The 13,775-nt window shown below is 44.8% G+C and overlaps 1 protein-coding gene across 1 annotated transcript; it reads left to right on the forward strand.

Moving 5' to 3' along the window:
* Nucleotides 1-11,913: 11,913 nt before the first annotated feature.
* On the forward strand, nucleotides 11,914-13,450 carry LOC125546400 (tricetin 3',4',5'-O-trimethyltransferase). Its single transcript, XM_048710658.1, has 2 exons — nucleotides 11,914-12,406; nucleotides 12,546-13,450. The coding sequence occupies exons 1-2, from the start codon at nucleotides 12,009-12,011 to the stop codon at nucleotides 13,216-13,218; spliced, it is 1,071 nt and encodes a 356-aa protein (XP_048566615.1). The 5' UTR covers nucleotides 11,914-12,008; the 3' UTR covers nucleotides 13,219-13,450.
* The last annotated feature ends 325 nt before the right edge of the window (nucleotides 13,451-13,775 follow it).

Here is a 13,775-nt window from a genome sequence, read left to right on the forward strand (position 1 = left end):
TCCCCCGAAGATAGCCACTCTATGTGTGCCCGCTGTCTCCACATAATCTCCTCCCGATGATAAAGCTCAACTAACCTCTCATTAATCTTGAGCTCAATGTGTGTCGGTGCCAGCCGAAGAGGATCGCTCCGCAACTCCTCCAGTTTTTGTTTCAGCTCCTTTATTTCTTTCCTCACGCTCCCAAAGGACTTCCTACTCCACGTAGTTATCCCTCTCGCCACCCTTGCGAGTTTCTCTTGAAGCTGCTGGACAGTCTCGATCGGGCCCCCTCCTTCCCATTCTAAACTCACAACTCCTCCAAACAATTCATGTTTCTCCCACATGGCTTCATAACGGAACGTTCTTGTTGGTTTGGAATCATCAGAACTCCCAAAATCTAAAAAGATTGGCCCATGATCTGAAGTTGCTGATGTGTGATGTTCAAGGCTCGCCAAAGGAAACCGTGTCATCCATTGCTGGTTGACCAATGCTCTATCCAACCTGCATCTGGTAAATGTACCTCCAGACACCTTCTTCTCAAAAGTCCAAAATCTCCCTTTATATCCAATATCCATCAACATGTAAACGTCAGTAGCCTCATGAAAGGCTTGGATTTGTGCATTGCTTCGTTGTCCAACCCCAACGTGTTCGTCCGGATGTAAAACCTCGTTGAAATCTCCCATGCATAACCACGACAGCGAGCTCAAAGTACTTATATTTTTTAAAACTGTCCACGTTTGATGCCGCAAGTGGGTTTGGGCCTCACCATAGACACATGTCAATCTCCCTACATCACATCCCGGTTCCTCCACAGACACATCAAGATGGTAGCAAGAATAACCCAAAACCTCAATCTTTATTTCATTATTCCAAAACAGCCCCAAACCACCACTTCTACCTTGACTACTAACTGCATAAGATTTGTCATAACCCAAAGTACTTGCTAAAGATTCTACCCTCGATCCTTCTATCTGTGTTTCAACAATACAAAGGAGGGCAGGGGCAAACTTCCTCGCGAATTCGCGAAGTTCTTGGACTGTCGCGGTGTTGCCCACACCACGGCAGTTCCAGCATAGGGCACTCATTGGGACGAGCGGCGCTCCTTGATGGAGCCCACCAAATTCTTCACTAGACTATTTTGAGCATCTCTATCTCCATCTTCCATCCTGGTGCGCTTCTGTTCCCTAACTGGTATTGGGCTAACCACGTTGGTACCACTTGGAACGATGGTCAGCTCATTCCCCCGATGAACTTGAGCCTGCTCTGGCCCCCGAGAGTAAGCACGAAGGTCATGGTCTGATCGGTCCCCTCTCTTCCTGTTCAGGTCATCTGTTATCATATCATCGTTTGTATCCTCTGGATCATACTCCCGGCCATGCATATTGGTCGCATTGGATTGCTTTCCTGCATCTCGGTTCCCCGATCTGCCCCCTCTGCGTCCTCCGCGGCGTCCACGTCCCCCACCGGGGCCTCGTCCAGCCTGCATTGTCCAAGAAGCATGGAGGTTGCTGAAAACTAAAGCAGATTTTGGGTGGATTCCATCCCCATGCTCCTTGAATACATGACCCAAACGTCCGCACACCGCACACCAATCCGGGAGGCGCTCATATTTTACCCTATAGATCTGCCTCTCTTTGTTCCTGATAAGTGACACTGCATTCTTGAGGGGATTGTAGACATTGATCTTAACCCAGACACGAAAGAAGTTGCCCACAAAATCATACGATGATCTCTCAACATGAAGTACTTCTCCAACCTTAGCAGCCAAAGAAGGCACCAAGTGTGCAAATAGCTCTGGAACATCATGGAGCTGAATCCAAATATCTATGGTGTCAAGCTTGACTCTGGTCGGCTGGGTTATTCCATCATACGGAGTAATACGACGGCGTGCCCTCTGAAATTCCAGGGCCCCTCTTGCATGACTCTTTCCCAGTCTCCCAAACAGCTAAATTGCAAGGTATACAGATTAGCTTCGAGTGGTCTGAAATTCACTGGCTGCGCCAGATCCCATGCCGATCTCATGTTTCTGAAAAACCATGTTTGACTATACGGTTTGTCGATGTGAACTCGAGCCACTGCCCTCCACCTTGCGGCTTCCTGCGGGACTTCAGACTCATCTACAACCACATCATCCATGTCGTCCTCCTGGAGCCCTAGCTCCTCCATCATCCTCTCCAGATCCATCGCGGTTGTAGGGCTAGCGGCCGCAGCCGACGTGCCCCCAGCTTCCGCAGACATCTTGCAACTCTTACCCGATCTTTTTCACAGCACCGGGTATACCTATGGGGAAACCCTAGCCCGGGCCGATTGCAACGGGGAGGACACAGCCAAGGCCGGGCAGCGTTCCGAGGAACACCCCTGGATCAGCCCGAACCAGTCTCCTGGAGCAGATCGGCGGGAGGGAACAAGTGATCTCAACGGCGGCTAGAATCGCCGCCGAGAGAAAAAAAACCCTAGCGTGAGGGAAAAACACTAATGGACACTTGCGCTCGAGTGCCATCCATAGTTTTGATCCACCGGCCTACGCGGCCCGCGAATGACCGTACACCACTGTTCTCCATCTATTTCGTCGTTCGACCCATTTCCCTGAGACGCGTATTTGTTCTGACAGGCCCACTAGCCCAGATCCCTAGAGGTGGACCTACGACCAGGATTACGTATTCAGATGGTCCTGCTCTCAGTTACGCCGCTCTCCTTTTACATCATCAAAAACACGCAACTCCAACACATGATATAAAGTATGGCGCTAATGCTCCAATGGATGATATACAATTGCAATGGTTAGATCATTTTAAGCATACCATGTTCATTTAAAACCAACATAGTTCATACTACAAACTAGATCATACCGATACTACTTAATACTTTTCTGCTTGATCATCACCCTAGACAAAACTACTCCTCGGGATCACAAACGAACTTCCTCCAGAACGGGTCGGTGGTGGGATTGTCAAAGTTGTGAAGCTCCTTCTCCTTCTCCTTCTCCTTCTCCTTCTCCTCCTCCTCCTCCGAGTCAGACTCGATGGGGATCACCGTCGAGGGGCTATCCTCGCCTTCCTTCTTCGCCTGCTTCTTCTTCCTCTCAACATCACGCTTCAAATAGACCTACATCTCGTTCTGAACATACTGGGGATTCTCCCGCGCAAACCTCGCCATCACCATTTCATCACTCTCGCCAGAAGCAATGTGGATTCCCGGCCTCTTCTTCCTCTCTTCCATTATCCGTATGACCAGATTCTTCAGGCCGATGAACTCCGCCTGCCCCTGGTTTTCGATCTCTGGGCAATTCATCCCCCCCCTAGCCAGCCGGAATGCCACATGGCGACGTCGTACACATGTGCGGCCTCATCGGTGGAACCATAGGTGCCGAGCCAGTAGCAACGACCGCCGCCCTGGAACTCGCAACCGAAGTTGCCGGAGGGGCGCGACCGCACACCCTTCAAGACAGACTTCCCCTTCGACGGCTTCTTCAGCAGCATAACGGTAGCGCGGGGGCTGCATTGACACAGGCGGCGCGGCGGCGGGAGACAGCTCGAGGAAGTGCAACAGGCCACATCGGAGGTTGTCGGGCTGTCGAATCGGGCGACGCGGCGGTCGAATCAGCCAATCTGGGATCATGGAGCAGAGGGAAAGTATCGAATCTGGTAGCGGTAGGGGTGGGATGGCCGTATCTGGCTGGCGATAGTGCAACCGCCGCGGCGGTCGAATAAACCGATTTGGGGTCATGCGGCAGCGGGCGGGTGGCGCGGTGGCTAGCACAGTAGTCACACGGGGGTGTGGGAAATGAAAACTCAGCGGTGATTGGGCGTTCACGAGGTATGGTGCTTTTTTTACTCGGGCACGGCAGCTGGTGATGCAAATTTGCATCACCAATGCCATATTTTACATCTAGAGGGAGCTTGGCGTAATTTTTTCCCTCTACATAATCTGTTGGAGCACCATTTTTGAGCTTTCGTGATGTAAAATTTGATTATGTTTGCATCGACACCATCTATTGGAGATGCTCTTACTATACCAACACATGCTGGATGCGTGGGTTTTTCAGAACAACAATCGCTTGGTTAAATCAGCACGATGTCATGGTCATGTCACCATGGTGCGTGTGTCCCTCTCCCTCCTCTCTGGGTGACGCCCGACCCCCGCTGTTACACATTTTCAAAACTCTTCTTAATCGACTAAAAAAACTCCTTTTAATCAAAGGAAACCAAACAAAAATCGTACATGTCACCGATGGTTTGTTCTGTTAAATAAATTTAACTTTTGTCTCTTGTTAGCTAGTAGACTACAACTGACATTCGGCGAGCTCGGTTCGTCCAAAGGACCGGACCTGAACATTCATTTAGTTGAGACTAAACCAAATATTTGAAAAACAAAGAATGTTTGAAGTTTATTTGAAATGTTGTGTGCTACTGAGACTGCTCAAACATCTTGACCGGAAGGTATATAATTATTTCTGTGTCCAGTGAAATGACTGAAATCCAGTTCAGTGACGTTCATCGACATCTAACTGAAAGTGAAAAAAAACATGAACAGCTAGAGACCTGTCTTTGAGCAGCAGCTTTTCTTGCAAAAATACGTAGGTGCAGGACGCAGTTAACACTTGGGGATTACTTTGCTGGTACGATCGGCATAAAAATGCTCTTGTACCAAACTAGTCTGTCTGTTGGGTAGTCACAGCGCGTTTGCTGTTCCACTGGATCGATCGGTCGGGAGATGGAATCGAACCATCATCTATCTAAGCTGGCTGTTACGGGCAAGCTAACTATCTTAAGCAGCTGGTCGCTCATCGACCACGACGGCGACATGGATATCGATCCATCTCCATCTCCTGATCTCTCGATCGACGAACCGATGCAGCTCCTCCGGCCAGTCCAGTCCAGTCCAAGTAACCTTTCATTTGGTGCTTAGTCCAGTCCAGTCCAAATAACATCTCATTTGATGCTTACTTGCCCTGCCGGTAAACATGCACGGACACAGACACGCCACTAGCGCTACGCGTATGCATAGGCCACAAAAGTAAGCATACACACACATATATCTCCTAAAAACACTAAGGAAAACGTGTGTCTCTCGTGAAAACAAAACCGTGCCTCTCACGGAAGCAAAAAAGAAACGAAAACACATTATTTTTCTGTTGTGCCTCTCGCGGAAGCAAAACCATGCCTTTCATGAAAGAAAGAAAATCGTAAAAAAAATATTTTTTTTCAAAAAGCTAAGAAAGACCATTGGAAAACCAAAAGGCCAAAAAAATCAGGGAAAAAATCGTTTAAAAAGTCGGAAACACGTGTCGGGAAAAAAAATCCAGAGGAAAGTGACGCGCTCTCAGCCCACCCCAAATAACCTTTGGGGAGGCTCCCGAACGAGCACTCCTCAATTAATTGCTCCCAAGTGGGTGGCGTCGTACTTGTGCTTCGCCTGTGGGCTGGGTTGTTCCTTCTTCGCTGGAAAACAATCTGATTAACGGGTCATGGACAGGCCAGAAGCTTGGTCAATGGGTCATCTGTTATTATTGGGCAAAATTCGTACAAAATCGTAAGAGCAAATGCAGAAAAAAAAACGGGCTATTGCCACAGATCCTATTTAGCGCCTTAAGCACTACTTATAGGAAGTTTTGCTACCCGGCGCACACCCCCTCCCAGCAATATGTGGCAAAAGGCCGACCAATGTAGATTTTTCCACAGTTTTCTGCCGTTTTTTTTGGGTGTTTTTCCTTTTTGTTTTTTCCTGGCATGGGTTGTACTCGGTTTTCCTTTTTTTCTGTCCTCTTTTTTTTTCTTTTCAAATGCATGAAATTTTTCAAATTGTAAAACATTTTCCAAATTTGTGAAATTTCTGAAGTTCGTCAACTTTTTCAAATTCTTGTGAACTTTTTTCGACTTTATGAACATATTTTCAAATTTGTGAAAATTTTCCAAATTACAAACTTTTTCATGTACTTTTTTTTTCAAATTCATGATGTTTTTAAAATCCTTGAACTTTTGCTACACTCATGAACATTCTCAAATTCATGAATTTTTCCCTAATTCGTGAACATTTTTCCCGACGTTCACAAACTTTGTCCTTGAAAATAACAAACATTTTTTTCAAATTCATGATCTTTTTGAATATCGTGTAACGAGTAAGCTAGAAGCTACCTGCTGGCGGCCCATGAGAGCATGCGTGTGAGTCCCAGTTTTGTTAGTTGCCACAACAGGTGCTGATTAGGAGTACTCTCCGTGGCCCGGTATGGTCATCACTATGCTCTGCCCCTGCTGCGCTGGTTATTCAAATTCTTTTGATCTGCATCGGCCTCTTCGGCGTTGCTTGCTTCTGCCGCATGATTCGGCTGATGGATTTGCATCGTGTGCCTCATTTTCCTTCTCTCCGAGCACCCAACAGAAAATCGCGCTTTGCATCGCTCTAGTTGAGTCCAATGGTAGATGCACGTCACCGTCGTGTGACTCGGCAGAAACTGATCGAACTGATATTTATCATGTTTGATCAGTCTAACATGTTGAACTAGTCATGCATGGATACATGTGTTTCTCCCATTTCTTCTGACGTACTCCCTCCGTTCGGAATTACTTGTCGTAGAAATGGATGTATCTAGACGTATTTTAGTTCTAAATACATCCAATTCAGAGACAAGTAATTTCGAACGAGGGAGTATCATGTAGCGTTTTTCTAAGGAATATGAGCACTTCGATTCACGATAGATGGGAAGTAAAGCTTATATAGCATACATTCAGCGACATGGATTTTTTGTTGTCGAGCTCCAATACACCAGCATGAACATTAAAATCTGAAAGAAATAGTAAATGTTTTTTAATCTAATTTTTTTGTCACTGGACATCAACATACATTCCAACATGCTGGAAAATTTAACCGCGAAATTTTTTCTTAGGGAGTTAAGATTTAGGGGAAGTGCTAGGTGCACACTTTTTTTAACTCCTCGGTTTTGAGGAAAGTTTTGGGCGCGTCTGGGGATTATTTTTTAGAGGAAAGGCTAGAGATGCTCTAAGGCCTGGTTGGAATGGCTTTTAAACCTTGTACAGTACTAGCAAACATGTCCGGGCGTTGCAATGGAAGAAACAAACTGTCATGCACCCCTAGTGAGTTGCCACTTTTCCTCTTTGTATCATAGTCGACAGTAGTCACTTGTCCATGTATTTACGAAAAACATGATAAGTCTCAAGGCGGTGATTTTGGTCATCACATTCTAAGAAAAATTTATAACATGGGATAAAAAAGAAACAAAGATCAATCTCAAGGCGGTGAGTTTGTTAAGTTGCCAAACTCCTCCTCCGTCATGTTATGTTGCCAATAAATTCAAAGCCAATATGTCCATGCATCTTATACGTTGAGCCCTCAAATCACTATTCAAACACCTGCACATGTGGGTTAATTACCACACCCATTATTCCTTCTTTTAATTTTAATTCCTTTTCGAGTCCATTTATTTAATCGGGGTCCTCTCTCTCCCATTGGCCCATCCAGCCATAGAATTCCTAGCCCATAATCTCATTTAATTAATGGGATCTTTTGTAGTACGTCCAATTTAATTATCCAAATATTTGTTTATTGATTCTCGTGGAGGCTCATTGTTTTTGCAGGCAACTCACAGACACATTTAACTTGGCAAGAGTATTTGTAAAGAGGCTAGGTGGGATTATCTAGTTAGCCTTGTCCTTTCTACTCTACATGACTAATCGTGAAATCGAGTCCCCACGCAACAATATTTGTTTTGGCCCACAAAAGGTCGTGGGATTTTATTTGGTCCAAAATATGCCACAGGATTTTTTTCGGCCCAAAAAGGTGGTGGGTAACAGACCGACTGAGCCCAACCGGAAGCCTGTTCTTATGACTTGGTGCCCAGGCTTTTTGGGCCAAGCCTGCAGCACGCACAAGAAGCTGGATATGGCCCTTCTCTCCAAAAATTTGTACCACCACAAATAGAGGCTCATGTGAGCATCTGAACTCGATAATAAGGAAATTTTGTGGGGATGCAAAGAGGGGAAGAGGAAGCCATCTTGGGTATCATGGGAAGTCATGCCAAAACCCAAATATTTGGGTGGGATGGGATTTAGGGACCATGAAATTTTCAATCTTGCATTGCTGGCTAGGAAATCATGGAGGATCTTACAAGCACCGGACTCGCTGAGTGCTAGATTATTGAATGTGGTATACTTCCCGGAGGGAACCATTATGGAGGCGGAACTAGGCTCTCGGCCATCACATATTTGGAGATCAATTCTGGAAGGGAGGGACATAATGATGCAAGGAGTGATTAGGAGAATTGGGAATGGCCAGAGCGCAAATATATGGCATGACAACTGGATTCCAAAACCCTCATTCCACAGGCCAATTCTGTCCCGAATAGTAAACCCGCCACAGTTGTTGTCGGAACTTTTGGTCCCGGCAACAGCAACATGGGATGCTGAGTTGATTAAGGGCATTTTCCTACCCTCAGACGCTGAGGAGATCTTAAAAATTCCAGTGTGCACAAGAAACATCGATGATTTTTGGGGCTGGTACCCGGATAAGAGAGGAGTCTTCACTATCAGTTCGGCTTACAAACTTATGATCACAACCAAGACTCAACAAGAGAATTGGTTAGAGGGACGAGGAGGAGCATCAGACACAAGTAGAGAGGAGAGTGCATGGTCCTTGCTTTGGAAAATGAAAGTGCCCTCGAAGGTGAAAATATATATGTGGAGGCTAGCGAAGCATTCGCTACCAACCACTGATGTTCTTAAACGGAGAAATATGTCAGTTGAAGATGCTTGCCCTTTTTGTGGGACTAAAGATTCACGGAGACACGCTCTCATTGGATGTACAATGGCTCGGTCTACTTGGGCTCTTTAAGATCAAAACTTGGTAGAAACATTGACAGAGAACAAGCAATCAACTACGAGAAATTGGATTTTTGATTTACACGAGGAGCTGAATCATGATCAGTTCACAAGAATGGTGGTCACATTGTGGGCGATCTGGTATGCAAGAAGGAAGGTCGTGTACGAGTCGATTTTCCAAAGCCCCCAACTAACGAACGCTTTTGTCCAATCTTATCTGCATGATCTGTCCGTGTGTGAGACGGCAGTGCGGGGAAGACAGGTCGAGGGCCAATAGAGGGAGAAGGTGCAGTGATGGCTTCCCCCACCAGAAAACAAGGCGAAACTGAATGCTGATGGAGCTGTGGCTCGAGACAGTCTGCAAGGAGCAGCAACAGCTATCTGCCGCGACCAACAGGGGCTTTACCTTGGCTGCTCAGCCTTGGTAGTTAGTGTTACTGATCCTTTGCTGCTCGAAACATATGCCGCGAGAGAAGCACTTGCGCTAGCAGCTGATCTTAATCTTCATCAGGTGCATATTGCGTCAGATTGCCAGGCGCTCATCAAGGAAATCCATCAAGGGGGTAGAGGAAGTAATGCGGCAATTATCCGAGAAATCTCCCTCACGATGAGAGAGTTTCAGATATGTAATTTTGCTTATGAAAATAGGAGTTTTAATTTTGAAGCTCATGCTCTAGCCAAGCATGCTTGTAATTTGGCCGTAGGCCGATATTTGTGGTTGGGGTCCCTTCCTGACAAAGTTCTTGTACCCTTGAACATTGATCAATAAAGGTTACGAGAATTCTCAAAAAAAAAACACAAATAGAAAATACACTCCAAAAATACAATTTAGGTGAACTTACCGTCATCCTATATAACGCACATTGCGCCAAGTTGCAGTGGAAACACACAGGAGAGAAGGTGTGGACGAATAACTAGCCTAACCCATTTTAGCAGCGAGCGAGTCATCGACAGAGTCTAGTTCTGAGAACCTCATGGAAGATTCCAAACAAGATTTCGGAACCTTCTAGTAGGTTCCTGAAACAATTTTTACTGGCTTTTCAGTTTGTTTTCTTTTTTCATTATTTTTCTTTTATCTTCTTTTTCTTTTCCCCCTTTTCCCTTTCGTGATTTCTATTCTCCTTTTCATTTTCAAGTTTATTTTCCTTTTTAATTATTTTCAAGATTTAGATAAATTTTTGTACATTTCAGATTTTTTTTACATTTAAAAAAATTTCAACCTTCGAATAAAGTTCCCGTTTTCAAAATTTGTTCACAAATTCAAAAAATGTTCGCTTGTTCTTTCACAAAATTGAAAATGTTCACGCGTTTCAAAAATTGTTTGGAAGTTCGGAAATTGTTGCTTATTTCAATTTTTGTTCACATGTTCAAAAAAGTTCCCTCTTTCAAAAAAATCATAGATAAAATTAAATTTTCACATTTTCCAAATTTTCTTCTGAGTTTCAAAAACTGTCCCCTTTTTATACAAAAGTGTTCATGTTTAAAACAATTTTTTTATTGTTTCAAATTTTGTCTTGTTTTTTAAAATATTTTCCGAATTTTCAAGAATTTTTTCAATTTTTTAAACTGTTTGATATTTCAAAATAGGTTATATTGGTCAAAAAATGTGTAAACCATTGTTCATATACTTTTTAAAAAAAAAATGTGTTTTCGATAAATGTTTCGTGATTTCCAAAAATGAACGGGTTTTACTAAATTGTTCAAAAAAATTAGACTATTTGCGATTTCAACATTGTTTGGGTTTTGACATAAAATGTTTGGAATTCCCAAAATTGGTCATATTTGCAAAAGCATTTGAATTTTCATAAATTATTTGCCTTCAAAAAAATATTTGGCTTTTCCAAATTGTTAAAAAAATACAAGAAAAAATAGAATACTGTTCAAAAATGCGTTCAATTATGATCGCTGCTTTGGATACTTTCATGTCTCATGCTTTTTGTAGTCCGTAATAGCCGCCCACTCTAGTGGCAAGCTGCTCACTTCGGTAGTGTGAGGTGGTGGGATGAAATACTTGCGAGCTCCCTCATTTCTAGGATTTTCTTACATCACACTTTAAATAAAAGTGGCAACCGGAGAAACAAATTAGTATCACCTTGTATAGAAAAAAATTGAAAAATTATAATATGAGTGAACTGCTCAAAACAATCTTACTTATTAATATTCTTATTATTAGGTAGGTATAGATATAGATGTGCCATTGGTGGGCCAGCCCAGTATGTGTCGAGCCTGTGCATCGCGGTCTGCATCATCATATAGGAGGTCCCTGTACGGACGAAAAAACCGGAGAAACAAATTAGTACCACCTTGGATAGAATTTTGTTAAAAATAATAATATAAGTGATCTGCTCAAAAAAATCAGAGAAACGCATGTCCCTTTATTTATTTATTATTATTAGGTAGGTATAAATATAGATGTGCACTATATATGATAGATACGTAGTCGCAACATAAGTCTGTGGAAGACCTTTCTATAGTTTTCCTTAGGATCTTAGGGCCGACCTTGTTCTCCGGTCCCGGGCGATATTTATTATGTGGTTCCCTAATAAGAAAGTATGAAGATCCAAACTTTGTTTTGAGCCCTTGAAATTGAACGTGTAAACTTGAGCCCATGAAATTGAAGGCGTTTGGCCCATCTCATTCCGCCCTCTGTCGTCGCCGAAATGAATGTGTCTAGGCGTATTTCAGTGCTAAATACATATGTTTAAGCGACAACTAATATGGGACGGAGATAGTACAAGATTATTCTGTCTACACATATGTTTCTTTTTTTGCGGAAAAACATCCAATCTATCATCTTCAATCATGGAAGTACAAGTATTTACCACGTATTGTCCATCTTCACTTTATCTTATGCAATGATTCATCAACCAGTATTTGGGTGGATGTTATGTTTCTAGTACACCTAAACACAACATTATGAAGAAATAAAAGCATATATAACCTACTTATAAACCACAACCACAACAATAATGTAACAGTACAACTTTCCGGTGTGCCATATCCATCCTTTGCTTTTCCTCAAGACCAAGAAGAAAAAGCAGTTGGTGTGGTGTGGTGTGGTGGTTGGTGAGCCAGAAAGCCCCATATAACCAAGCCCCTTCCCGTCCTCCCTCCAAAGTAGGTCATCGCTCAGTCGCTCGCTCACACTCACCGCCACGTAGCAGCAGCTCGGCTCCGGAGAGGCAGAAGCAAGCAGAGATGGGCTCCATTGCCGCCGGCGCCGACGAGGATGCGTGCATGTACGCTCTCCAGCTCGTCTCGTCGTCCATCCTCCCGATGACGCTGAAGAACGCCATCGAGCTGGGACTCCTCGAGACCCTGATGGCCGCCGGCGGCAAGTTGCTGACTCCCGCTGAGGTTGCTGCCAAGCTCCCTTCCGCGGCGAATCCGGAAGCGCCGGACATGGTGGACCGCATGCTCCGTCTGCTGGCCTCGTACAACGTGGTGTCGTGCAAGACGGAGGAGGGCAAGGACGGTCGCCTCTCTCGGCGGTACGGCGCCGCGCCGGTGTGCAAGTACCTCACCCCCAACGAGGACGGCGTCTCCATGTCGGCGCTGGCGCTCATGAACCAGGACAAGGTCCTCATGGAGAGCTGGTGAGCTAGATCGATCATCCCTCTTTCTTCATCTTAGTTTGCCCTCATGTAGTAGCATCTCCCTGTTGCAAAAGATGTGGCAAGCAGAGCACATGCATGTTCCAAATGTGTGGGTGAATCATACCGTACCATTTTTCAGGTACTATCTCAAGGATGCGGTCCTCGACGGTGGCATCCCATTCAACAAGGCGTACGGGATGTCGGCGTTCGAGTACCACGGCACGGACCCGCGCTTCAACCGCGTGTTCAACGAGGGGATGAAGAACCATTCCATCATCATCACCAAGAAGCTCCTCGAGTCCTACAAGGGCTTCGAGGGCCTCAACACCCTCGTCGACGTGGGCGGGGGCGTCGGCGCCACCGTGGCCGCCATCACCGCTCACTACCCCACCATCAAGGGCATCAACTTCGACCTTCCCCACGTCATCTCCGAGGCGCCGCCGTTCCCGGGTGTCACCCACGTCGGCGGCGACATGTTTCAGAAGGTGCCCTCGGGCGACGCCATCCTCATGAAGTGGATCCTCCACGACTGGAGCGATGAGCACTGCGCGACGGTGCTAAAGAACTGCTACAACGCCTTGCCGCCGCACGGCAAGGTGGTGCTCGTGGAGTGCATCCTGCCGGTGAACCCCGAAGCCACGCCTAAGGCTCAGGGGGTGTTCCATGTCGACATGATCATGCTCGCGCACAACCCAGGTGGCAGGGAGAGGTACGAGAGGGAGTTCGAGGCCCTGGCCAAGGGCGCCGGGTTCGCCACCATGAAGACCACTTACATCTACGCTAACGCATGGGCCATCGAGTTCACTAAGTAGATGGTCCATGACAACGTCCTCCCATCTGATGCATTAATTCAACTGCATGTGTACTTTCTCTTGGGTTTCCCTTAATTTTGTCATTCTCTGAATCATTCTAAATTCTAATGTTTGTGTCATCGATTGATTCGGAATGTACTGCCATTAATAATGTTAATTGCTCCTAATGGTTGTGTGTATTAAACTCCACCCTTTGTTGAAGAAAAATGGTTGTGTGTATCTTATTGATCTATATCTAGAGTCATCCCTACTAACTTATTTATTTTAACAAGGATGTAACCTCACTATAACATTATGAGTGAGATAAGGCTCATCTTAACATGCAGTCATGCATGAAAAAAAACAACTACACCATTCAACCATGCATGGAAAAATATTTTTCATTCAGTTATTCTACTTATGTTCAATAAATATTGTTACAACTATACATACTCTTTTTTTAGTACAACTATACATAATCAAATATAACAAGTCATATGTATTTTAAATTTTGCTTATCATTCTAAAATTTCATCAACCAATTCTTGCATCAACACGTGGGGTATCCTATAGTTATA

The sequence above is a fragment of the Triticum urartu genome, chromosome 3 (genome assembly GCF_003073215.2).
Source record: "Triticum urartu cultivar G1812 chromosome 3, Tu2.1, whole genome shotgun sequence".
Taxonomy (NCBI): Eukaryota; Viridiplantae; Streptophyta; class Magnoliopsida; order Poales; family Poaceae; genus Triticum; species Triticum urartu.

Bases quoted from the DNA above. Each gene is read 5' to 3' on its own strand.
- LOC125546400 (XM_048710658.1), top strand. From the start codon at position 12,009: ATGGGCTCCATTGCCGCCGGCGCCGACGAGGATGCGTGCATGTACGCT. The intron at 12,407-12,545 runs GTGAGCTAGATC...ACCATTTTTCAG, and splicing joins AAGGTCCTCATGGAGAGCTG to GTACTATCTCAAGGATGCGG.